Here is a 27,003-nt window from a genome sequence, read left to right on the forward strand (position 1 = left end):
AAATGTTTATTAATAAATCATGGATTCTGAGGTGTATTTTATGCTTCTGCAATATTGAAAATCTTTGCCAAAGACACATTTTATATATTGATTGGTAATATATAAACCATTGAATATGGAAAAAGATCTGCATACTTGTTTCATTGCACCCGGGACAAGTTCCCATCTTCCCAGTTATTCATCTGCCGTCAACAACATCGTACTCCAGTCCCGGCGATCCGGCCCTGGCTTTGCGTCGGGCCCGGAGTCGCTGTGGGCGTGTCCGGGCGGAATTGGTCGCCGCTGATTGGCCGGCGCGGACGTGGCTCCTGTGAACTTGCCCTGTGGCGAAACCGCACGGACAGTTTCGCGGCGGGCGCAGCGGATACAAAAGAAACGGGGACGGGGGGGCCGATCCCGACCGAACGGAGCTACGCCGCCGCCGCCGCGCTCTCCCCGCGTCTCCGCCCGGCTGCACCATGATGAAGTTCAGGTTCCGGCGGCAGGGCAACGACCCGCAGAGAGAGAGGATCAAGCAGGAACTCTTTGCGTTTAATAAGGTACGTGAAGATGCGCCTCGATCTGGCCCGTTATCGCGTCACGCAACGTTTTCTGTAGCCAGGGCCCCAGAGAAAGGAGCGTGAAAGAGACCCCCCTAAAAAAAACAAAAAAAAAAAACACGCGAGGGTACGAGCATGCGTCGTCGCCATCAAGGTAATTATTCCCAGATCCTTAAATTAAACTGCGGCAAAAAAAAAGTTGAGTTTAATCAACCCGGCTGGGAAAAAAATAAAACTGACTGTTAGTGTGACGCACCCCTCTACCCCCCCAAAATCACTTATTAAACCACTTATTCAAATGCAAATGAGGACGGGCGCCTCGTCGTGCCTTTAAGTCTTTTGTCTTCGCTGGTCAATTGTGATTGAGGCGGAAAACCCACAATTATCGAGCTGTTTCGTTTTTATAATAGATGAAAATCCTGCGCTTCTTGTTTTTTTTTTGCTCATTTGGAGCAACACTCATGTTTCAGGCTTCTTTGTCTTTGGAAAGAAACTTTTTTTTTTTTCTTTTTCTGGCGCTTGATGTTCATTTTAAAATAATTGTATTTTATATAAAATATTTTTTTCTTTCTTTTGTTTGTGTTCCTAAAATAAAATGTAAAAATAGGCTGGCCACTGCAGAGACCCCGATATTCTATCGCTTGATGGGTGCAGCCTCCTCTATCCGACTTAGACAGAGTGTCCTGCCTGACACTGTGTGAAATGTCTTGGGGAGGTCCCCATCCCCATCCATGTCACGCGCTGTCACCTCCTGCTCTTGCACTCTACAGCAGCGGTGACTGAGAAGGTGTTTGATTCCCTCCCCAGGCCCTGCGCCTCTCTAAGTATTACGACCCCCCCCCTCTTTTACTCCCACTTCCGGTTTAGTACAAGTTGTGTTTGGAGTCATACTGTTTGTTTTTTTTAGGAAATCCCTTTCCCGTCTGGGTTTGGTAGTAATTTTTTGTCTCTGGTGGCTGGTTGTTGTGGTTGTCACGTACAGAAGCCGTATAAATCATATAAATTCACTTTAGGTATCACTGCCACTTATCGGCTGTTTTTTTTTTATTAACGTGCAGATCTTTATGAATAAGTAAGTCTTGTGTTTTTTTTGTATTTAATCTTTTGTATATTATGTAAGTAAGATGATCACTGTCTGTGTATTGTATTGCATGCTGTAATGGTCACAGTATAACATACCTTTCCATCATTACTACATTTTTTTCTCATTTTTTTTGTTCATCCTCCTCAGACTGTTGAACATGGATTCCCGAACCAGCCGAGTGCTTTGGCATATGATCCCCAACTGCAGCTTATGGCTATTGGCACCAAGTCCGGAGCCATCAAAGTGTATCCTTTTCACCAGTGACACGTTTCCACTGAGGACCGGTGTTCTACAAGGCGTGTGAAAATATACAGGTTAAAATAGATTTTTTTTTTTTTTTGTTGACTGGACGCTTCGTTTTATTGTTCTGTGATGGGATAAGATATGAGGTGTCACCGTCACTATTTCACCAATTGGAATGTTTGCCTTTGTTAGTGGTGGTCATTTGTCATTTTTTTTTGTGCCTGTTTATCTGTACGTAGCTTCATGTTATGTTAGCAAACATGTTTCAAGTCTTATTTAGTGCCGGGAAAAAGGGATCAAGAGCTCACAGACGTTTGCCACAAATGGCCCATTGATTTGAGTGTAATGAGCAAGACTGAAAGAACCGAAATTCACTACGTGTCTGTACGCATGCTAATGGCAGTGTAGCTGCGTGAATGGAAATTGCGTTTCAACTGCTGCACATTCCTCTCGATAATGAGTCCTCCGCTTTGTGTCCGTTCTGCTGTTCTGGCTGACGGTACAGTAGAATCAAGCCTTTGAGTTCAGCAGTCAGACCGGCTTAAGGGAGACTGGTGGTGACAGGCACTGCCCCGCCGGTGGGGACGGGAGGGGCGCGAGGCCTTGACGCATCGCTCCAGGCCGAGCGTCTGCCTTGACCTCCCGCGAGCCGGCGTTCCTGGTCCGGAGTAACGAGCGGGTTGGCCTGGCGAGCGTCCCCTCCGTCTGGGTGCTGAGACTGTGGGGGGCGTGGCCACGCGGCCGGCGCGGGCGAGCGAGTGGGTGAACGAGCCGGCTCTGCCCGCTGCATTGCTTGCGTGTTTGACTTCTCCTCCTCTGGTGGTTCCCCTGTGCTCCCACGCGCTCTTGTAAGCCGCGAAGCTCCAGGAATCGTGGATAATTCCCCTGCACTATGTAAAATATGGAGATTTTACCTGTGGATTAGTCAGCCAACCCCACTACCCCAAACTTTACATGCCTCAGAATACAGAAACTTAGCAAAATGTATATTCACTATATCAATGTATTATTTATTTTTAATGATTATTCTTATTAGCCAGTCACTTTGCCCATAAGATTGTTTTTGGAATTCCTGTTTGAAGCTGGGAACATATCTTTTTTTTTTTTTTTTTTTTTTTTTTTTGACAGCTGGGTATGTTCCAAAGCCAGATGTGGAATTTTTACATCAAAGGCCGGATTTGTGTGATCTGCGTTGCTTCACAGTCATGGTCATCCTCCTGTCGTTGCCAGTCAGCAGGAGGCCTTGTCTGCCGCACGTCGTTGGCTGGGTTGACGGTCCTCTGATCTGGTCATATCCTGCCTTCGAATGCGTGTGGGAGTGTGTTGAGATTAGATCCAGCTTTCAGAGTAGAGATGTCGTCTTGGTTACGCATCGTATGGCACTCGTCAAAAAAACCAGACTAAATGTTATCAGAATTTTTTTTTTTTTCGTCTGGAGTTTATAGGAATTGTTGACTGCATATTTGTTCTTACTCTTATTTTGAGGTCGAGGTTTTGTTTATAACTGCAGAGTTTTATGATTGATTAAGTCTGGACTGTTGGAAGCAGCTGTCACTTTTTTTTTTTTCTCTCTCTCTCTCTCACCCCCTCCTCCAGCAGAGAATTGTCCTACGTTCTTCTCCTTTCCTATTTCTGTGGTGGCGTGCATATGAAATATGAGCTTGTCTGTTCGTAAACATGTCTTTGTTGCAGCCGCAAATTGAGGCAGAGGGCCGGGGCCGGCGCTCCAAAGAACGGGAGGAAACGGGGCGATGGAGGAGTGCGGGGGGAGGGACGGGTTTAAATGGAAAGTAATTAGACGGCTGAAACAGTGGGTCCGTTGGAAGAGTTGGGTTCACCCCTGAAGAATGCATGTCGTCCTGCCCCAAGTTCATCCTGGCTAGTAAGGGGAAATTCTTTAGAGGCTCTGTTGCATGGCCCCATTGCAATAAAGACATCTTTTGAAACAGTTTCCAAGGCCACCAGTGAAGTGGCACTTTTTTCACCCAATTTCTCTTTCTTTCTTCCTCCCGGTGGACATGACTTTCCGGTATGCAGATGTTTTTTTTTTTTCTCCCCCCCCCATTGGCTACATTTATGACAGCAGCTTGTTTCAGTTCAGTTCATCCTCCAGTTTATTCATTGTTATGGGTGAAATATTGTATTGAAATTGAAATATTGTCTATTAATCACTGGGCAAAATCTAACTTACAAGTGAACAGTACCTTTTGCAAATAATATTGCAAAAAGCCTAGTGCTAAAATATGTATATTAGCTTTTGAACCCAGAATTTAGTTTTGGACCCATTAGCTTTTTCCTTTCCTCCTTTTTTTTTTTTTTTTTTTTTCCTCTTGGTTGTTGCAGTGAAACTTTGAAGAGACCTTTTCATTAATTTGTGCTCAGTTTTGCTGTGACCATGAAGATGTGATAATTGTTTTCGCTGTGTCGCCTCTAGGCCCTGCTGTGGATGAAGATTGCGTGTTCTTTTGCTCTTGAACCTCAAACATCCTTTCCAACTTGAATAATAATTTTGCGAGAAATTGAATCAATGTCTCTTATGCTTGTGTTTAATGAAGTCTGCCTTTGAACGTTGACTGTGGTCCGAACGGGACCGAATGTGCGCCTGTAGCCAGGATTCAGGTTCACCAGCTCTCTGGGCGTGGACGTGAGCAGATTAATGCAGGGATTTGCTGTCTGTAATCACAGATGACAGCGAGTAGGTGTCTGGATCTCAGCATCATGTGCTGGCAGCCACAGGGTGCCATATGATCGGCATTAATCTCATTGCATGGGTTTGGTTTGATCTGCTGTCTACATTGTGGCCAAGACGAACACTGCGGTTTGTTTGGCCATTTCCTTGACCGAGATATTTGTTTATGCTTTTGCTTTCCTGCATGTTCGGTGTAAAGACCTCTGTGCTGTTTAGATAGGCCTTGTTTGAGCATTTTGACCATAAGTCTTTTCCTCTCCTTACTAATCATTTCTGCAGTATGCCATAACCCAGGTCTAAGGTTTCTGATGCATTGGTGCATAAATCTTTTGTTATTTCTGTAACATCATGATCTGAGATGGATTTGGTTTTCATTATTTCAGATCAGAGATTTTTGGTAAAAAAAGTTTCTCTTCCTAGAGTGCTTTGGTGATATCTATTTATTTATTTGAACTAATCGCCATTTAAATTGTTAGTTTGCTTTTGCTTGTGATCTTCACTGCTCTTCCTCCAGTTACTTCTGTGATTTGTTGATCTGTCTTCATGGAATCTTCCCACTGATTGGCAGGACCAAAACAATTTAGCGCAGCACACGGTGCACACAACGAAATGTGTCTTACTTTTAACCCAGTGGGCAGCCATGACAGGCACCCGGGGTGCAGTGTATGGGGGACTGTGCTTTGCTCAATTGCACCTTGGCGGCTCGAGATCCGCTCTCTGCACAGCAGTTCACTGCCTGCAGGACCCCAGGTGTTAGTCTGGGCCAAGCTTTAGTCTTATCTTTTATGTCTGTGCATATGCAAATCAATTTTTTTTTTCTTTCTTCAGATCAAATACAGAAGTGTCTAAATGTACCAGAAAGTCCTATTGCCTTCACTCTGCTTTGTTCACCATTTAATAGTTTTTTTTTTTCTTTCTTAAATCTGTCCACACTCCTTATCGCATTACGTTTTCTTCCTGCTTTCACTTTCACCCTCTCTTTTATCACAGTCCTGATCTTTCCCCTCAGTCTCTTAGTTTATCTGTGACTCTCTGGGCTCTCAGCACCAAAATCCTGAGGTGTCTGTTGAAGTTTTGTTAAAGCTCTGGCTCATCTCCTTCAATCTGCACTCCTCTCTCACTGGCCAGAATCTTGGGCGACACATCACTCACAGCCCATTAGTATTCCAACACGCACACAGACACAGACAGCCACAAATGCACTGAGCTCTTAAAATCCTTAAAATCAGCACCCTTCCCTCGCCCCACTCATCTCTGCCATGGCCCAGCAGGGCCCTCCAGACCTTCAAAAGACATCTCTGTTGCTTTTGGAAATTTGATGAGCAGCAGAACAGTGAGGGGAATCTTTTATTGGATTTTGCCATACGCCCATCACTGCTGGAGCTTTTCACCCCAGAAAGCAGAATGTGTTTATGAGCTGTGAGAGTTTTGGGATGAACTCGTGCGATAGATCTCACAATTCTGCACATTTTCTGTCTGCTTAATAAGAGGGATGTAAAAAGGATGTAGTTTGACCAAATCTATGGTGACTAACATTTAAAGCATCCTTTGGCTAATTCACCATTCCCGTAAGTTCATAATTGCACATGTTTGCATGTGTTCATTTAGGGTTGAGTGTGTGTGTGGGGGGTTTCAGCATTCTTTTTTTTTTTTTTTTTTTTATTATAAGTCTTAGTCCATGTTTGGCATCTGAACGCTACACTTCTTGAGTTGATGTGTGTTTAATAGAATACTGACATGCAGAACATTTGACCCTTGTTAAAAAAAAAAAAAAAAAAAAAATGGAAAAAACAATCTTACCATAGCTGAACTTACCCTGAGTCCTCTGTTTAACTTTTTTAATGATTTGAGGTCCGTGTGAGGATTTGAGCTTGTGTTTAGCAATTAGCTTATTCTAAAAGCATGATTCTTTGGGCTAGCATTATGCTAACAGGTAACCTAAATGCTTTAGACTGACTAACTTTTAAATCATCTGCGATGTGGAGAAACACGTCCTCCAGCTGCTGGCGTACACAGGCAGTCGTCTGTATGAAAGATAAGATTTTATCCTTTTTCAATTTTGAGGACCGCTCAACACTGGAACATGATCCAATATGCAGTTTTAAGTAATTTCTACACGATAATACATGCAGGAATCAAAACTCTATTTCTGAAAATTTTTGCACATAAGTATGTGGTGATGCTTGAATTACATCGTACCATGCACTTCAGTTGTTTCTGCCAACAATGGTTATTTAACTAAGTAGCTATCAAACATCTTCTCATTCAGTGTGTTTTCTTTACTTTCACGACCATTTACATTGGTAGATTCTCTCTGAAGGCATCAAAAGTATGAATGAACACGTGGAGTTATGTACTTGACAAAAAAAAAAAGGTGAAATAAGTGAAAACATGTTTTATATTTTAGTTTCTTCAAAATAGCCGCCCTTTGCTCTGATTACTGCTGTGTACACTCTTGGCATTCTCTCGATGAGCTTCAAGAGGTCAACAGTCTTGGAGTTCCCAGAGGTGTTCAGCACTTGTTGGCCCCTTTGCCTTCACTCTGGGGCCCAGCTCACCCCAAACCATCTCGATTGGGTTCATGTCCGGTGATTGTGGAGTCCAGTTCATAAGTACATAAGTAATCTACCAATGTAAATGGTCATGAAAATAAAGAAAACACATTGAATGAGAAGGTGTCCACACTTTTGGCCTGTACTGTATATAATGCATACATGAATTTTACTCTGAATGTTTGGTGTGTATGTAATGCGGCCCCTTTAGGTACAGTGGAGTATTTAAAGTGATTATTTTTTTTTGTGTCTCAAATCCAACATGTGGATCTCAATCATTGAGACATGGCAACATGTTACTACAGTGGAGCTGGAACACAATGTCTGCTGTTTGTTACTATTCAGACCGTGAAATTGCATTATCTCTTGCTAACTTGAGCTATGAGCCATGAGTGTTTGAGAGGGTAATTGTCAGCCGTGTTTAGGAGAATGAGGGGAGGGGAACGGCCTCCCCGGCCTGTGGTCTCTGGCCCTTTTGTGAGAAACGTGGTTTTGGCTGGCTGCGAGAAATCAGCGTGGGGCCCAGAGAAGGACTTCCCTACTCTCACTGGCCCCCCCGCTACTAATAGTCAGAGTATAAAGGTTGTGAATATATGCTAAATCTCTCGTATCAGCATATGATTTTATTTAAAAACTAAGGAATCAATTTTGTGAAAATTATGGCAACAGCGTTACCAATATATTGTGTGTTCTGTATTTTAATAAAACCATTTAACGCATTTAATTAATAGAATTATGAAATATAGAATTCAACATGTTTGGGTGTCTAGTCCAATAATGGACCAAACAGTCCCAGCAAACCATAACTGCAAACATGGAACAACCAATGTACTAGAGTCTGTTTTAAATTTTATATATATATATATATATATATATATATATATATATATTCTTCCCCCCCCCCCCCCCCTAACATGATTAGGAATTGATGTGAGACCGAGTGAGTGTTGTGTGCTGTTTTGCTTGGTTGGCCAATTTAAACACACTTTGCTGCCCCCTTTTTTTCTCATGGACCGCTCAGCTGCTCGAAGCAGCCCTCTGGTATGCTGCAGATGAGAGGAAAATTATACCTTAGCCGTTTTTTTTTTCTGTTGTGTGTTTTGGGGATTGGAAGCTCCGTCCCCCTCCTTCTGCAGCGGTTTTGTCATGCATACTTCTGGATTTATTTTTTTTAAAACATCCTCCTACTTTTTCTGCTCTGAGCAAGTGAGCGATTATCAGGAGGAAGTGAAGCGGTAGTGTGAAGTGCCCTCCTTCTCACTGTTCCTGCTGGGCAATGAAAGACATAAAAAAACGGGCAGAACTGCTATGCTCCGACACAGGAAATTCCTTGCTCGCTTGCGGAGCTTTTTAGGACCATCTGAGGCTCTGTTTCGCCATGGGTGTTTGGCGGTCTCTGCCATATTCTGATCCGTTTGGGTCCTGGCTGCATCGAATGTGAGAGTTTGGCATGTGGAGTTTGAATCAAACTAAATGAGTCCTCAGGACAAGCTGAAACATTTTCCTTTTTATATTATATGAAAACTATATTTGAAAACTTTTTTATTTTTTTATTTTTAATGAGCTGTGTAGTAATCAGTCCTGCTGTGTGAGCCTCATCCAGCTGTTTCCACCCCCACCCTTCACTTAATCCCTTCATCCACCTCATACCAGCAGCCAGATCTCTCACTTCCTGCCTCCCCTCCCTCGGTCTATTCATGCCACACTGTCTGTGTCTCTCACTGCATGACTGTCCAATTTATGTCTTCTCCGTGTTGCTGCCCCTTGTAAATGACTCAGCTAATCGGAATTAACAATTTTGTGTGTGTTTGTGCACATACAGACCAGTACAATAAAATATTTATTTTATATATATATACACACATAATATTCTGTGGTGGGTTAGTCCCTGCCATGAGCCCAGTGTCCCAGTATAGGCATTGGTCGCTGCAACTGCTGATTGAGTGTACAATGATTCATGTCTATGTATTCTAGAGATGGTAAAAGTTTGGTTGTGTGCTGCCGAATATAACAACTCATCATAGCTGAAAGCATAAGTGTACTTAAATTGTAACAAAAACTTTATATTTAAAAAAAAAAAATTATATTTATATTTATATTTCCTGAAATATCAAAGTTTGTGGCCGACTAATAAGTGTGGCATTGATAATCTATCTGGCTATTTTGGATTGAGAGCAATCAGTCATTGCGATAAACTCCTCTCATTTCAAATGAGTCTTCATGGAGCCTGAAATAGTTACACACCAACAAAAAGGGTACTAATTTTCTCTTCATATACAAATAATTAATAACTTTATTTTTTTCATTTGGATATGTAAATAAGGATAGACCTCTAATAGACCTGGCCCCAGTAAGCCCCATGTGCTTTGAAAATAGGGCCCGTAGTGCATATATTCCTTACCTCCCTTCCCCACAGCGTTTTAGAGAAATTGTCTCTGTTGCTACCCTTCTTTACCAAACTCCTATGTGTGTGTGATTTTGTAACTCGTCTGGCCAAATTTGATTCAGTCTATAAGAGACATTCTCACATCCCCACCCCATTTTTTTCTTATTTATGACACGAGTGATTTAATTCTGCTACAGAGTTTGCAGAATATCCTTCCTGGGGGTTTAACAAACAAACAAACAAAAAACAGGAATTTAAAGGTCATATGCCTCGTTGTCGTAATGCCCAAAGTGTTACGGGTTTCACCAATGTCTGAGTGTGCTTGTGTTCAGGACCTTAGGGTTATCGTGTTGATTTTCCGGCTCTAATTACTACTGCATGCTGCCAGTGTTTGTAAAAAGAGGAAAATCTCCTCCACTCCGTCTGCAGATGCATTTTCAGTCAGTCACACACTCTGAAGCCTAATTAAATTCTGCACTGAAATGGATCTGTGGTCTCCTTTTCTGACAGGTTACGTGTGAAACGATGCTGAAAGATTATACAGTTAAACCCCAGCACCTCTCTTGCCCCATTTAGTGCAGTAAATGCCCATGTAAACACAGGCTGGGAGCCATTTGTGATTGTGTTTGGTGGTGGGGGTTGTGGCGAGGTGGTGCAGTGCTGGTTTTACAGTGACACACAGTTTCATTGTTCCCTGGATCTGCTTAGACGCCGAGTCCTGTCCCCCATTCCTTCTGTGCAGTAAACTCCTAACCCCCTCACACCCAAATGTGCACATGTCTGCCTTATTGAACCCGTTTTAAAATTTTATCAAACGGAGTTTAGACTACATTTAAGAGTTATGCAATCTGAGTTAAACTTTTTATATTGAAACTGGTGCTTGTATGTTCTTTCCCACAAACCATATTTGCTTATGTGCTTTAAAAGTAGTTTGTAAATCTGAAGCAGCAAGCAAGCGTGTATGTCCTTTTTATTTATTTATTTATTTTTCTTAACTGAGTGGTCAGTTATGGCGCCCCTGGGGTCGAGTTCACCGGCCTGCACAAAGACACAGCTGCAGTTACACAGATCCACTTCCTCAGTGGACAGGTATTTGCACAATGCATTCTTATTAGTGATCTAATACCCTGGGTTTGGACTTAGTACACGTTGCCTTTTAGAGGGTAGTATTTTATAGAACATTTTGTGCAGTATACAATACTCAAGTGTATGGTGGCCAATAATAAATCTTATTCATGTTGATACTTTGTGCATGCTGATGTGCACTTTTTAAAACCCAGACACATTTTTGGCTCAACCATAATAGCATTAATCGGCAAAATTCTGCTCAGTGGTGTAAATTTGATTGTAAGATTATTAGAGTTTGTTTTCCCTCTTTCCCGTAGAAGTTATGTTTGCAGTGTGTCTTCTTTAAATTGAAATGCCTAGTCTTGACCGGTGTCCTTTTTGGCCCACTTTGCCCTGTTTTGCTCTTGATTGTGTTTTTAGGGCAGGATTCTCTCCCTTTTGGATGACAACTCCCTGCACCTTTGGGAGATTGGCGGAAAAGAAGGTCACTCTTACCTAGAGGAGGTCCGCAGCTTCAGCCTCCCTGGCCGACCAGGCATTGAAAGCACAAGGTTTGTCTTCAAAGCCTTTGGCGATTTCTGCTTTTTGCATGACAAGTGATTTGGTCACTACTTTCTGTGCTCTCCCTTTTTTGGTCTCTAACCTCACCCACCACAGTGCCACCCGAGTGACCGTGCTGCTGCTGAAACTGAACCTCGATCTGCTCTGTGTGGGCACTGAGGGTGGCGGAGTCCATTTCTTACAGCTGCCCACCTTCTCACTGCTGGACCGCTCCCTGTTCCACGATGAGGTCATGCAGAGGTGAGCAAGTGACTGTTGTAAAGTGAAGTGATTGTCACATGTGATACACAGCAGCACAGCACACGGTGCACACAGTGAAATTTATCCTCTGCATTTAACCCATCACCCTGAGTGAGCAGTGGGCAGCCATGCCAGCGCCCAGGGAGTAGTGTGTGGGGACGGTGCTTTGCTCAGTGGCACCTCAGTGGCACCTTGGCGGATCGGGATTCGAACCGGCAACCTTCTGATTACGGGGCCGCTTCCTTAACCGCTAGGCCACCACTGCCCTAGGCAACTGGTCAGTCTCAATTAGATGATTAAATGCCAATGCCCATCAACAGAGCAATGGTATGATAGTCATATGGCTGGCTTGATCAGTATTTACTGGATGAGGGATGTTGTATAAGGACTAAGTTTGAATCGTACCATTTTTATTTATTTATTTATTTATTTATTTTCTCTTTTTGACAAAGATAGGCCAGTGCTACTTTGCAGCAAGGAGACTTTGGTTGTGCTCTCAGTTCTGTCATGTGGTATGCAACTGTTGTGCAACCTATTGCTTAATCAGCAGAATTTTGATGCTGTTATTATGGGCAATGTTTTGATAGTGTATTCTATCATGGAATTCTCTCTCCTTCCCAACTCTTCTCAAAACCCATTAAGTTTTCTTATGTATTAATTGTCTTATGAAAATAAATTTTAAATGGCTTCCAAAGGTTGATCCCATGTTTTATTACTCTACCTTCAACCATTTCCTCCTCCCCTTTATCTAGTCAGGCTTACTGAAGTGCCTTCATGACTCCCAATAAAGACGCTTGTGTGGACGGACTTATTTTTTTGGGAATTTTGGGACTTCCCTTCTGATTGAGGGCTTCACTGTGTTTAATGAAGCAGAGGACGACCCGTTCTCTTTTTCTTTCCCCTGTGCTTCCTACCTGTTTTGGTCCACTTCTCTGATGAGCTTATGTCACGCTGGCCTGAGAGACTTGGAACTGAAAGGATCAAACGGTTCTGTCTGCACAGCCCCAGGGTTTACTCTCAACTTTACACCTCTCAGCTGTGTCTGTCTGTCTGGACGTGTCCCAAATGGTGCACTTGACGTGGACTTGCTGTCTCCTGGTCTACATTAGTCCTTTCAGTTTGTAGGGTGTCCCTTCGGTTTGCTTGTTGGTGTAAGGGGGTGTCAGACACTACCTCTGTGCGCCCTTGGTGTGGTGCATTGCAAAGTCTTACGGAGGAAAAACGAAAGCAAATATAGCAATACTGCCCTTATATTTGTTAAGCGGTAATTGAGTCTGATTTAATTTAATGAAGTCTTCTGCAAATGCTCACTAGAACAGTTTAGTAGCAAGTTGACTACACTGTACAGTCCATAAATCTGACTAATAATGTCATTTACAGCACAAGCAGGCAGCTGCTCTTTAATTGCAGTATCACTCCAGTTTCCAGCCATATCTGCCAAATATTTATTCCCAAATGAGAAGCCCGTTCATTTGGTTGAGCGTGCAATTTGTTTCGTGTTTTCTTAGGATACAAATTGTAGTTTTAGCTGATGGGCTAAAGACGATTTACAAAATCACACTACCATGTCTGCAGGCATTTTCGTTAAAAAGCCTTCGTCTTTAAGTCGGGAGTTAATTGCAGCTTTCTCACCCCTCTCCACAGCTCTGAACGCAGGCTTCATCTCGCTGTCAAGGTGGACCTTGAACTGCTCATTAAGCCTCAGTAATTTGGGAGTAATGGGCGGTATCTCAGCCGCTGATAATAAGCGTGTCAGCCAGGAAAAGAGGGAACAACGCACATTTTGTGTTGAGGGCCAAGTCCCCTCAGCCTCTACCGAAGAGGCGTGCAGACATGAGGTTCACACAGACTCATCACGGGCCAATCAGCAGGAATCCTTTTTTTTCTGGAGCAGCTTTGTTGGGGTACTGTTGGTGTTTTTGGAATGTTTTGATATTGAGAAGGATCATCGTTCAGTCAGCAAACCAAATCACAAAAGCAAATGTTTCCAGTTTCCCTGCCAGCCTTTGTCACATAAGAAGTGGATTTAAAGTCATTCCTTTTATGTTTAATGTGGTGACCAATTAAACTCTTTTTGCTTTGTCGACGCAGCCCTGTGCTTTTTGTTTGGATTTTTTTTTTTTTTTCTTGGCCTTTTTGCCCAAAGAAAAATCTTTGTATATGAATGTTTATAGGAATATTTGTCTCTTGTGGCTTTTTGTGTATGAGAATGAGTGCAGGATTGGTGGAAAGAAAAGCTACCCAGATTTTGGCTTTGTAGTCCAGGACAAACTGAAGATGAATAAGCACACAAAACAATTTTGAGATTGTGGAAAGTACTTCTGGAGTGAATACTTTCTTTCAATTTTCCTTTAGAACTCTTTTGAAGTGAACGGGATGGTCATTGCGTCTTTTGTCCGTTTGCATTTAACCCATCACCATGTGAGCAGCCATGAACTGCGGCCGGTTAGCAGCGTGTGGGCACTATGAACCTGTGATCAAGGTGACCTCAGTGACACCGTGGCTGATTATGATTTGAACCCCCAACCTTTTGGTTAGTCAGCCAGGCTACCACTGCCCCTAGTGGTGATCTCTTGTCTTTCAGTGTTTCACAGTGTGCCTTTTATCTCCTTGGTGTGATGTCATGCTGTGCTCCATATTATTGTTTGCATGAGGTGAGTTTAAAAAAAAAATATATATATATATACATATATATATATATATATGTATATATGTTTTTGCAGTAGCCAACCCAGACACAATACTGCTTATTCATGCAGTTCCTGTCCCTCTGTGCTGAAGGACTGTGGTATCAAGAGTGAGCTTTAGACACTCGCCACTGCCGAAAATGTACGGTCTTCTGTAGTGTGGTTCAAAATGAGGTGATTTCTTCAACAAAAATGCTTAGACATTTCCCCAAGGCTTCCAATTGGCCAACATTTGCTTTTAAGGTTTTTGTGTTTTAATATGGCCTGAGTTATTTTAGTGGGTGACATGGTGCCCCAAAAGGCATCTACCTCCTGACCCCAATAAGGACATTTGATTGCTGGTTTGACTGGGATGTGATCTGTGTGCTCTCAATACCTCGCTATAAAATGACAAGGAAGGAAATCATCAGATATGGACACTATCTGATGAATCACCTTTTTGAAGTTGTCCAGTCCTCGTTTTTCCAAACCAACTTGTTTAACGTCTTTTTAAAAAGACGTTGCATATGTTCGTTGCTAGACGTTGACATTGCTAGTCTATTCATAGCGCATGCAAGTGTGTGGAAACCAGATATGAGATGAGTGTTATGGTTTATATAGGATGAGGAGAAATTTCAAGAGATTGTGAATTCTGCTTTAGATGGAGAGGGATTTGTCCTGTTCTGGTCTTAGTATTGGGGAAGTAAAGAACAGGCTGCACTGGGATCTGCTAAATCTATTCACAGACTGGTTTTGAGCTGTTTTTTTGGGGGCTTTATTGTATAGATGAGGGGATATCCATCATCTCTCCTGATCTCCGCTAATGATGCATGTTTTTGCACAGCGCTCCTGAAGAATACAAATGTGGGAAGTCTCTGGGGCCGGTGGAAGCTTTACAGGAACATCCCCAGCAGGCAGAAAAGATCCTTATCGGCTACAGCCGAGGCCTGGTGGTCCTCTGGGACCTAAACACCAGACACGTGGACAACCTCTTCCTGGGAAAGCAGGTGGTGTTTCCGCTGCATTTTTTTTAACATGCTTGTTCATCCCATAAGAACCCATTGTTATATACATACCAGTTTAATGAGGTTTTGTTAATGTAGTGAAAACTCCCCTGCGTCCATTTGGGGAAGAAGATATTTCAGTGGTTTCCATGGTATTTTCTAGTTAAATTCTAAAGGTCACTTTCAGCCATTTCCAGCTCTGTCCTGAAGGTCTCACATGTTGAGGTTTGAGCAGACTATGGATGTGACACTTCTGTGGCGTGTTTGTTGTCACGCTCTGCAGCAGCTGGAGAGTTTGGTGTGGGAGCGCAGCGGCAACACCTTCGTCAGTTCCCATAGCGACGGCGGCTACTTGGTGTGGACTGTCAATAGCAGCACCCCCTGCACCCATCAGCCCACCACCTCAACAATACCCTACGGTGAGGGTGCAACGCTTGTCCACCAAAACAATCCCTTCAAAATGTCAAAATCCTTAATAACACCAAATTCTGCTGAATGTTGAGGATTTCTTTTGGGACTAATAAAGGATTATCTTTTTATATCTTAAAACAGATTGTGAATTGGTTATTTTTGAATTTGAAAACAATTTCACCTTGTCTAGTAAAATTGATTCTAAATTTTAGGATTAATTAGTATCTGAGAATCGATATTTTTGACGTTACATCCAACACATTACATTTTTATTAATTTATTGTTGATGTCTTGCAAAATCTGTGTGCTGGTCCTTAAATGTTGGTTTTAAAGGTCTATGCACACATGCGCGCGCACACACACACACAAGTGTGGCTCCAAAGTACATTTTCCCACTTGTGTAGTAGTCTGTAAAATATTTTATATATTTTTTTTTTTTGTTTTATTGTTACTCCATTTAGTATTTTTAACATTTCTTCTCTATGGTACTTCACTTAGGATCTGCAGAATCTTACATCCTTTGTCATTTTTGTTCCTTAGGACCATTTCCCTGTAAAGCTGTGAACAAGATCCTGTGGCGGACGACAGAAACAGGGTGCGTGAACGCAGCACAGCGTACGGTGTTTGAGAGGGTGGGTTTCAGCGACGGGTGTCCAGAGCTGATTTTTATTCCTCTCCTCAGGGCTCCCCTGGTGCTGCTCAGCGGTGGCATGCCGCGGGCGAGCTATGGGGACAGACACTGTTTAACAATCCTGCAGGACAGCACCCATGTCACCCTGGACTTCACCTCGAGGGTCATCGACTTCTTCACAGTCCACTGTATAGATCAGGAGAAGGGTGAGCAGCCAGCTGATAGGTTTATATTTAGCGACCGCTTTCCTGTCTTTTAGAAGAGAGAGTTGAAATGAAAATGTATTGGACCCTGCGGTGTGGACTACCTGTGTAGTTCTTGGGAGAATTTGGTTATTTTAGATTCTATATGCAGCTCACAAGTGTTTCCCTTTTTTTTTGTTTTTTTTTTTTTGTTCCCCCCCAGAGGTCAATGGCCGTTTTACCCTTAATTATAAGTCTTCATTTAACAAGACTCTCGGTATCCATGTTTTATTTATGTTTGTATGAATGGGCTTTAATTCCAGAATATGATGATCCCACTTCGCTCGTGGTTCTCCTGGAGGAGGAGCTTGTAGTGATTGACCTGGCGACCCCCGGCTGGCCGACCATCCCCTCCCCTTACCTTGCTCCCCTCCACTCCTCAGCAATCACATGCTCCTACCACATCTCCAATGTCCCCTCCAAGTTGTGGGAGCGGATCATCACCGCTGGCCAGTCGCAGTCTGCCAACCAGACGCATGGGGTAGGAGCCCCATCCTCAGACTGAAATGGTTTTGAAGTTTACAGTATGTCAGCAAAGAATTTGACAGACAGGTTTATTTTTATTTATTTGGTTTGTTTGACCGACCTGAAATGTGTTCAGGACTGGCCAATATGTGGAGGGAGGAGCGTGGCACCAGAGTCGAAACAGAAAGAGCTGCTGCTGACTGGGTGAGCTGCACTAATACATGGCAATCAGCCACAACATATATATATCATTAAATTAAACTATCCAACGGGTCCACACTGCCTCACCCACCTTATCTTATAAATGCCAAGTCATCAGCAGTGTCAACCGTTTGTCTAGACTGCAGGCTTTTTTGTTAAAACCCATTTCAGGTATTGATTTTTAAAACCAAAAAAATATTTTATCAATATTAATGTATATATTTTTTTTACCTTAACACTTTATTGCAGAATTTCCTTTTTTGCATGTATGGAGAGAGCAAAAATTAATATGTGAACAGAGGTGTGAGAATCCAAGCCTCAGTTCTTCTAGCTTGTCCCTTGATGTTAGCAGTGTTCCTGAAAATCAATTTAAGTTAGGGAACCACCCAAAGGGAAAGTAACCATATGTTATTCTATAAATACAGGAATATTCAAGATAGATTTACATAGATGTATAGATCTTACACACCAACTGTCTGACCACTGTTCAGTCATGAAGATGGCACTGTGCGTTTCTGGGATGCATCCGGCGTTTCCCTCCAGCCTCTCTACAAGCTGAGCACCGCCAACATCTTCCAGACAGACTGTGACCACAACGACAGCCTGACTCAGGCCGGCGAGGAGGAGTGGCCCCCTTTCCGAAAAGTAACAGGCATTTTATTTCTGTATATATATAATATCATATGACTCACTCTAGTGTGAAATCTGCAGATAGTGGTCAATATTTTGTCATTAGGAGCACTGAATTTTCATATTTAGCGTTTTTTTTTAATAATAAATTGATCATATTTCAGTGTTCCAAATTGGTCATGATTATGCAGAAAAAAATAATTACCTTTTCCAATTTGCGAGCCATGCAGTTCAAATGTACTTACTTTTGGTCTTATTCCCATTTGGACAGTCCAAAAAAGAATATTTGATCAATAGGGGAAATGCCAATGTCAGGTGGAGTGGCCGGTGGGCCAAATCCTCAGAAGGCTGTGTGTACGTGATTGCTGTACACTGGAAAATGCTTCTGGGTTTCGGTCTTTTTGCCTTTATGTCCATTCTTCATTTTAAAGGCCTTTATTAACCCCAGCCCTGCTTTTCATTTTCTCTCTCTCTCCCTTTCTTTCCCCCTGCTCCTTTTATCCAAGGAATCTGCAGTCTGGCACACAGCCCTCTATAGCATATGGGATTCACGCTGGAATATTTTCCCTCCTTTTCTGGTTAATTAAAAGCAGGCTGTCTGAGATGCTCAGTTCCTCTTCTTGCTCTAACAGAACATTCCAGGGCAGAATGGTGTGGCAGCGGTATTGTTTCATACTGCTGCATTCGTTTATTGCCTCTGACTCCTGTTTTTTGTTTCTTTATGCTATGACAGTATATTATAGTTACCTTTTCACTGGCTTTATACGTGTATAGCTAATGTAATATACTGTTGTATGCAGAGGACTTGGTTATAAGAGTTTTGGGGTTTTGTTTCAGGTGGGCTGTTTTGATCCATACAGTGATGACCCCAGACTGGGAATCCAGAAGATTTGTTTGTGTAAATACAGTGGAAAACTGGTTGTAGCTGGCACTGCTGGTCAGGTGAGGGTTTTTTCCTCCTCCTCTCTTCTCCCTCAAATTTACCTAAACACATGCTCACATGGTTGATTTATATGATCATTGCTAAGGTGCATCATTTCAACAGTAGAACCTCTTTTTCACAGAATATCTGTCTGCAAAACGTTGCTATTTACTGATTGTTCAACTAAATATCTTCCCAGGTTATTGTGATGTACCTGAGTGATGAGAAGTCCGATCACATGATCGATGTGGCCACAGTAGATCTCCTTCAAGACCGAGAGGGCTTCACATGGAAGGGTCATGACCGGCTGCCTCCCAAAACCGGCTCGGTCGTGTTTGCTCCGGGATTCCAGCCCGTCGTCCTGGTGCAGTGCATACCCCCTGCCGCGGTCACTGCGGTAACGTTGCATGCCGAGTGGAACCTCATTGCTTTTGGCACTAGCCATGGCTTCGGACTCTTTGACTATCATCGGCGGGCTCCCGTGCTGGCAAGGTAATTCATTGGCTTTGTCTAGAGGGACAGACCTTTTTTTTTTTTTTTTTTTTTTTTGTGTACACCTCACAAACACACACTCAGTTGGTCTCTTTCCACTTTATAATCACTAAACTGTTATTACACAATATTATAGCATGAGATCCATGGTGTTTGTTTTGCCAGTTTGAAACGTATCCAGATGCTGTCTTTCCAAATGTCAAGTGCTAATATTACCCTGACATTTAACAACCAAAAATAGTCTTTAAGATGTTTAATACAATTTGAATACAATTACCCACTGTGGTAAATATCAGCAATGTATTGAATGTGTTATGTTGATTTTAAGCTACTTCAGTTTTTGTGTTTCTGGGCAGTGGTGGTCTAGCGGTTAAGGAAGTGGTCTCGTAATCAGAAGGTTGCCGGTTCGAATCCTGATCCGCTAAGGTGCCACTGAGCAAAGCAGCGTCCCCACACACTGCTCCCCGGGCGCCCGTCATGGCTGCCCACTGCTCACCAAGGGTGATGGTTAAATGCAGAGGACACATTTCATTGTCACTGTGTGCTGTGCTGCAGTGTTTCACAATCACTTTACTTTCACTTTTTTTTTTTTCACTTTTATTTGACTGGCAAGTCAAATCCTATGAGAAATTTTTTTTTTTTTTTTTTTTTTTCATTAGCTGATAAAAATATCAGATAATGATATCTTAAGAATATATCAGAATATCATGAGGTGTGGTGTGGTGCGGTGACTGTGGGGGTGTAGTGTGTCTTTAATCAAAGGACGTTTCATGCCTGTTCTCCAGATGCACATTACATCCCAACGATTCCCTGGCAATGGAGGGGCCTCTGTCACGGGTGAAGTCCCTGAAGAAATCCCTTCGTCAGTCTTTCAGAAGGATCCGGAAGAGCCGAGTTTCGGGGAAGAAGCGAGCCGTGATCAGCAACCCCACCAGTAAAGTGAGTTCCCCCCAGAGCCTATTCAGTCCAGCAAATCCCCCTCTTCCATTCCTTAACCAAATAATTTTATGGCTCTACTCTGAGAGTATGGTGTAATTCAGCCAACATGATTTATGACCCCATTTAAATGACTGTTCTTAATATCAAGATTTGCAGGCCTTGCGGTTATTCCTATTCCTGTTTAACTACTGCTTGAGTTGACTGCTCTTAATTTCGATTAAAGTGAATCCATTTGATGTGCAATTTATTGGAGCGAAAAAATTCAAGGTTTTTGGTCTATCCATATCAGCTTTCAGAGCTGGCAGGGTCTACTCTTTTAATGTGAATAAGTTGACCATGATTTCAATGGCATTATTTTCTTATTCACAATTGCACAACATAATGTGCCTGCATGGCTTCCTATGCATATGAAGGTAGTAAGCCTGTTTGTTAATACACAATGTAGAAGTTTTTTTTTTTTTTTTTTTTTTTTTTTCTGCCAGAAAACTGTACCACACCTCATAGCCACAGTTTAATTTCTGATTCACTTCCTTATCGATGGTCCTTAAATTTTTATGTTGAAATTTTATTTATTTATTTTTCCTCCCGTCAGGTTCAGGAGGCCAATGCCCAGCTGGCAGAGCAGGATGCTGAGATGGCGCCGGTGCAGCGGAGGATTGAGGCGCGTTCTGCTGATGATTCGCTGTCGGGCGTGGTGCGCTGTCTGTGTTTCGCTGACACCTTCCTTAGAGATGGTATGAGCTGCGGTCTGACCATTTGACTAGTATGTGCATTATCTTCGCCTGATAGGGATCAACCTGTCTGGCTGTCTGCACATTTGACCTGGCAAAAGTTTTATGGATTCCCTTCCTGACTCAACCCTATTTACTCATGCTTGGGACCAACGCCGCTGTCACCCGAATCCTCCCTGGCTTAATGGTTTTAAATGTTCGTGAATATGAATCATAAACACGAATTCATGTCACTAGCCACAATAATAGATGTTTTGTGGGGGAGCTTACACTGTGAGCTCCTCTTCTGCCATTTGATTGGTTGCCACGTCTGCCACATGGACACGATCAGCCTTTAAGACGTTTATTACCTAAAGCTGGTTCTGAAGGAGTTCCAGGAGGTGTTGGAGTGCAGCGATGACCCACTAATAGCTGACTTTGGTTTATTGTTTAAAGTTTTCCATCTGGTCATTTTACAGGTACATTTGTGAGACTTTATAGGCTGTCTGCGAGAAGCAGAGGAAATGAGGACATCTGTCCGAGATGGCTGAGCAGGCAAGGAGAGAGATCTCCTCAGAGTGGCAGGAAGAGACTAATTACTGACTTGCGACTTGGACGCTGTCTCTGTTTTGTGCGTGTGAGGCAGTTTCTCACAAACTCATATATCCGCTATGCCTAGTGATTGATGAATATTTGGTCACATATCCTGATGCCTACTGGCAAAAAAGCTACAATTTCAACATCCCTTGAGATTCGAAGAATGAGCTATCATTTCAAGAAGATTTGCTGTGATTGTCATGTGGGTTCCTCCATGTAGTCTAGCAAACTGAAGTTGTGATTTTATTGTCAAAATGTATTTTATAGTTCCGTGCTCTCACAGCTGTCCAGATTTTTTAGACTGAACTTGTGTCAGAGTTTACAGAACATGAACAGGGCGTCTCTTGGCTTGATCAGTCCGGGATGTGACCCCTCACCCTTAAATCAAATTCTTTTTAAAACAAATCTACTCCCCTGTGAGCTCTCATATTCCCTCAGCAGATCAGACTTAATGCTTTGTGGGAATAGAGCACAATGCTGTATTGTTGAAGCACAATAAATCTGGGAAGGGCCAGATAGTGCTGTTTGGGGAGGCTGTGTGGCTGTATCAGGGCTGTGTGGGTGTGAAGAGGTGTTTTTTTTTTTTTTTTTTTTTTTTTTTTTTTTTCTTTTTTTTTTTTGAGCCTGTGCTCTCCTCTGCTCAGAGCGGGCTTTGGTGCAAGCAGCTGCACTGGCTGAGACTCAAGGTGGGACTGTAGCACATCCGGACATTTTTTGCACTAGAGCCAACCCCAGGGACTCCTTGGCGCTTTGCAGTCAGGGCGGCTGCGGATTGTTGTCCCAGCTTTCACAATTTTGGTTTTGGAAATGGTTCTTTAGAAACTGTAACAGAATAAATATACTGTAGAGAATTGCGCAATATAGATATAGTAAATCAACTTTTTAAATTGGGTGCCAGGACTCAATGACTATAAAACGTTTGTCTGTGAATACTATGGTTTTAGGGCCTGTGACATACTGTGTGATTTTGGGCTATATAAGAAATAAATGTTGTTGCTTTGTCTGTTAAAAAGATGTCATGATTGTGATTGCCCAATTGCTGGCTTTTTACAGGAACACACCATGGCCCTACAATGTGGGCTGGGACCAACTCTGGGTCTGTTTACGCCTACGCACTGGAGGTGCCGTCTCAGGAGAAGTTTTCGGAGCAGAGTGTGGAGGCTGTTCTGGGGAAGGAGATTCAGCTGATGCATAGGGCACCGGTGGTCTCCATCGCTGTGCTGGATGGTCGGGGGAACCCTCTACCTGAGCCTTATGAGGTCTCCAGGGACCTGGCCAAGGCCCCAGACATGCAGGGTAGCCACTCGGTCCTCATTGCATCAGAGGAGCAGTTCAAGGTGAGTATGTTTGATTGAATGTTGATTTTAATCGATTAGTCAATCAGTTGCCAAATTCAGGTAGCCATTCGAAGGAAACCTTGATGCCAGAAGCTCATGAATAGATTTGAGACCTTAAGGCAGCATTAATCCAGTCTGTTCTGTTCATATGCTGAGACCCATCTTGCCCATCTTGCATGAGTGTAACTGTTTTAAAAGTAGTTTTCAGCTCTTTGAAAATGTATTCCTTACATTGTAATGTACCTGTGATGAGGGACTAAATTGGATGGGGGTTGGAGTGTGTAAATTTATGCAATTTGTGAGGTTGAAATCTAATAGGATATATCCAAACATGTGATGCCTAATGTGTGCTGCAGGTTTTCATGTTGCCCAAGGTCAGCGCCAAGACCAAGTTTAAGTTGACTGCCCATGAGGGCTGCCGAGTGAGGAAGGTGGCGCTGGTCACCTTCACCAGTGTGTCTTCAGAGGAGTACTGCGAGAATGGCCTGGTGTGCCTGACCAACCTGGGCGACATCCACGTGTTCAGCGTTCCCGCCCTGCGGCCGCAGGTGCGTTACGACTGCATCCGCAAAGAGGACATCAGCGGCATCGCGTCCTGCGTCTTCACCAAGACTGGCCAGGGTGAGACTACCTTCATCAACAGGCATGTTTTGATTTTGATAAAGACTATTAGCACTGTGGGCCACACCGTAGCAGGACAGGTGGCCGGAGGTTCCGTTCTCTCTCCTGGCTTTGTGTGTGTGCCGCTCCTCCGGTGTTTTTGCTGAGAGATTCCTCTGGGTCCCTTCCATCATCCAAAGACATGCAGACTTGGATTGGTGACTCTTAATTGTCTCTTAGCTATTACTTCAGGGATTGAAATGAAAGATTGATTTTATTTTTTTGCAAGTTATTCATGATTAATGTTCATTCTAGTTTGCTGACTGCAGCGTTTTCTTTTTCTAGAACAGCAGCTCATTATGAGGCAGTTGGGCGGTTCTGCAATGAAGAATTAGAAACAGTGTTGTGGTTTTCTTTTTAAAGAAAACTGTGAGTAACTGTGTGTGGGGGTTTTTATTTTTTTATTTTAGGGTTCTACCTTATCTCCCCCTCGGAGTACGAGCGCTTTTCACTTTCTGCACGGGTCATAACTGAACCGTTGTGTCAGGTGGACGTGGACCGGCTCCATGACCTCACAGTTCTGAGGTACAGTAAATTGTCACACTGCCTGCATCTTCAATTTGAGCACAATGAAGTGTTTTCCTGTGTCATTAAAATATGCAGCAGTAAATATCTTCAGGCCCGAATGAAGCTGCCAGTGCGCTGGTTTGTCGCCCGTCGTAAACACTTTATTCTGGGCCCCGTTGCCAGACAAGGCGTCCTCCAGCATTACACTCACTGTCTTAAATCAACTCCAGCGGTTACGCTGTTGCAGACATAAGAATGCTGATTCCTTTTGTATGTGCTTCTGCACACACTGCAGCTCAACGACGACCTTTTGACCTGCGGCACTTTCTAAAATCTGCTCTGGGTTTAACTGGAGGTGCTTGGTTTTTGTGGTTCGCTTTCTCTAGTGATGGAACCATGTCCCTGCCTCAGGCTAACGGTACGCACAAGAAACAGCCCACGGGGGAGAGGAAGTCACTAGGAGAGGATGAAGGTACCTACCAATCATGTCTACTGATCCACAAGGCATAAAAATAATAATCTGATGCTCACGTTCAATATTAGTATGTGATTGGGGTGTGCTCAAGTGAAAGCAATTATAGAAGTGAATGATGGATTAAATATACAAAAAAAATTTTTTATTTTTTATTTTTTCCTCACTTTATCTTAAGATGTTACATTTAGTCTGGATTTTTAAAGTCTTGTTCCAGAGTGGTACAACTTGTAATACAACAGGTATGCATTTATTACCATGTCCTCAATCTCTGTTTTCTGGAATGCTCTTTGTTAAGGAACCCCAGACGACTTCCAGAGTTCAGTGTCCTCTCCATTCCTTGAATCACCTAATAGCAGTGCTGATCTCACACTCGACACCACAGGAGAACTGACTGTTGAGGACGTCAAAGACTTCTTGGTGTACGTTCTCCATCTCGACACACTATACGTTTCATGTGGCAGAGCCGTTTATGAAGGTGCAGTTAATGATTCGTGAGTGCACCACAGAACCAGACATCATTCTAACGTAGCAAGACGTGAACCATGAAGGAACTTCATTCCCAGAAAGTGCTACCTTGGCAGACTTCCCAGTGTGGGGGAATCTAAGAAAATGTTTTATGTGGTTATAGGTCCGTTGATGAAGTGGAGAACAACCTAAGGAATATCTCTGAGGAGGACGGCCGGCCTGCTGGAATCCTCATCAACTGAGTGGAAGGGGGGGTTGGAGGTGAGTGTCAGAGCTGGTCAGTCCGGGCTGGAGGGTCTTTTTCCATCTGTGAGTGTGTAATTCTGAACTCTGTATTGGTGCCGTACCTTTTCATTAAAATGTGTACATAATGTAGATTATTTCCCCCACATAAAATTGGTAAAATCTCACCAACTTCAGCAAATATAGGTTTTCATTGGATAAAAGGAATCTGAACTGATTTTCATTTCACCTTTCATTTTAAAGTATAAAATGCAACGCATTTCTGGAAATGCTTACAGAAAATGTCTAAGAACCCTTGCTCATGATTAATAAAACAAAGTCGACTGCACCATTTCAGCTGAAGTGCAAGAAAATACATCTATATGGCATCTTTCTTGGTGTCTTGACTCAGTACCTTGTGGAGGTGCGTTAACACAGTAACTTTAAACAGATGCAGAGGGGCCTGCATTCCATCCTCCGACTGCTGACTGCATCCTCCGACCAGATACAAGTGTGGAGAGGATTTGTTGATTATTATTATTTATTCAATTTAATATTAATATTTTACTCTTTTGGTTTTAGAATTTAGCATTTTGCCCTTCTCACCTCATACTTGCCACATTTCTCTTATCTTAAAAAGAGCCTCATATCACGATGCCCCCTGCTGGAGGTCCTGTGTAGTAATTTTGTCGATGTTACCTTGTAATGGTGCCAGATTGTAAACCTTTAATTAGATTTTAATGACTACTCTGGTTTTTCCACAGGGAATGTTCCAGGAGAGGCCAGGTCTAAAAGGAGTGACATTACAGCGCTGTCTCTCCCAGCTAGCTGGGTAAAAGATGAGTGTTTCTGATCTGTAGCCCTACCCGATCATGTCAACTGAGGCACAAGCCAATGGGAATGTTGCATCGTCCCTTGTGCCAACACTGTTCCTAGTGTTTGCATTCCGATTGTTTTATTTCACTAATGGAGCTTTGACACAATCTGGCAGACTAAAACCACTATTGAAGAGCAATATGAAGAGCAGCTGTATCAAAAAATGCACAAAGTCAACATCAGCTTAGGGGTTGAGCCTGCACTGACCACCCAAATACAGTATTTTGGCCCCCGACCCCCTCTTATACTTTTTTGACTCGTTCCTTTTTCTTGAGCTTTCCCATCAGCTTTCCACATGTGCTTTCAAAAGGAAATGAAGTGTGGCCTTTTGGGGAATATTTACCCAAACGTTTCAGTCACTTAACGCCTTCGCTGATATTCTGTGAAAGCTTTTTGACCTGTCAGAAGGCCATTGGAGAGTTCTGGTTATGGACCCTGTGGGTTTTACAACTTTTAGAAAAATGTTTTTCATAACAGTTTGCCACTGTGGAATCATTCTGGCAGTTAGCTGTGAAAAGTATAGCATCTGAATTCTTAAGGACTTGTTCTCTTTCTCGCTCATCGTGCTATTCTCATGCAACAGCATTAACAACTTTTTGTATCCATGCTCTCCTATAAAATAATTTTATATGGCTTGTGAAATTGGTATTTTATATTTTGTAGATATCACTGGCATGTAGAAAATTGTCATTTCTAACACTACCTTTTTTATAGTGTGATTTTTGTATTTGAAGACAGAAATTAAGGTGCCAGATATAGAAAGTATGTGAGTGTGTGGCCCGTACTGAAGTGAAAATGAATATCCAAGTTTCAGTCCATTGGGAATGAGGGAAGTGCGTTTTTCTTGTGGAAAGGTACGGTTCTTACAAAGATTCTCATAGGTGCACAGTGCTAAAATGTTTTAATGCTGAAGTTTTTATGACTGGCTTTGTAATTTATTCTGAAGAGCCCAATGCAGTGTTACGCAAAGTGATCTGATTTAGTCAAATTAGTTGCATCCTTAATTTCTCACCTTTTTTCTGTATGATCTCATTTTCAAAAGGGACCTCACTAATGTAGTTAGAATCCCCCTTTTTTTTTTTTTTTTTATGCCATAAGCTGACTCCGATTCTGTGAAATGATTGTGTGTAGAATTTTATTTGAACTCTAGCAATCTTAATCAAAATGTTGAAACGTTAATAAAGTATTT

At 42.6% G+C, this 27,003-nt stretch overlaps 1 protein-coding gene across 2 annotated transcripts; it reads left to right on the top strand.

Annotated features, from left to right (window-relative positions):
• The first annotated feature begins 311 nt into the window (after positions 1-311).
• On the top strand, positions 312-26,907 carry llgl1 (LLGL scribble cell polarity complex component 1). 2 transcript variants are annotated; one of them, XM_028987218.1, is made up of 23 exons: positions 312-539; positions 1,771-1,868; positions 10,501-10,582; positions 10,982-11,112; positions 11,219-11,362; positions 14,873-15,035; positions 15,319-15,451; positions 15,984-16,038; positions 16,126-16,280; positions 16,580-16,797; positions 16,918-16,985; positions 17,474-17,627; positions 18,450-18,554; positions 18,734-19,026; positions 19,812-19,965; positions 20,558-20,699; positions 22,326-22,609; positions 22,966-23,230; positions 23,680-23,794; positions 24,163-24,248; positions 24,547-24,670; positions 24,880-24,977; positions 25,703-26,907. In XM_028987218.1, exons 1-22 carry the CDS (start codon positions 459-461, stop codon positions 24,956-24,958), a joined length of 3,129 nt encoding a protein of 1,042 aa, XP_028843051.1. In that variant the 5' UTR covers positions 312-458; the 3' UTR covers positions 24,959-24,977; positions 25,703-26,907. The 2 variants fall into 2 exon arrangements, with proteins under 2 accessions (XP_028843051.1, XP_028843050.1); XM_028987217.1 differs by having other exon boundaries at positions 313-539; positions 15,316-15,451.
• Positions 26,908-27,003: the final 96 nt, after the last annotated feature.

Source organism: Denticeps clupeoides, chromosome 7 (assembly GCF_900700375.1).
Source record: "Denticeps clupeoides chromosome 7, fDenClu1.1, whole genome shotgun sequence".
In the NCBI taxonomy this organism is placed as follows: Eukaryota; Metazoa; Chordata; class Actinopteri; order Clupeiformes; family Denticipitidae; genus Denticeps; species Denticeps clupeoides.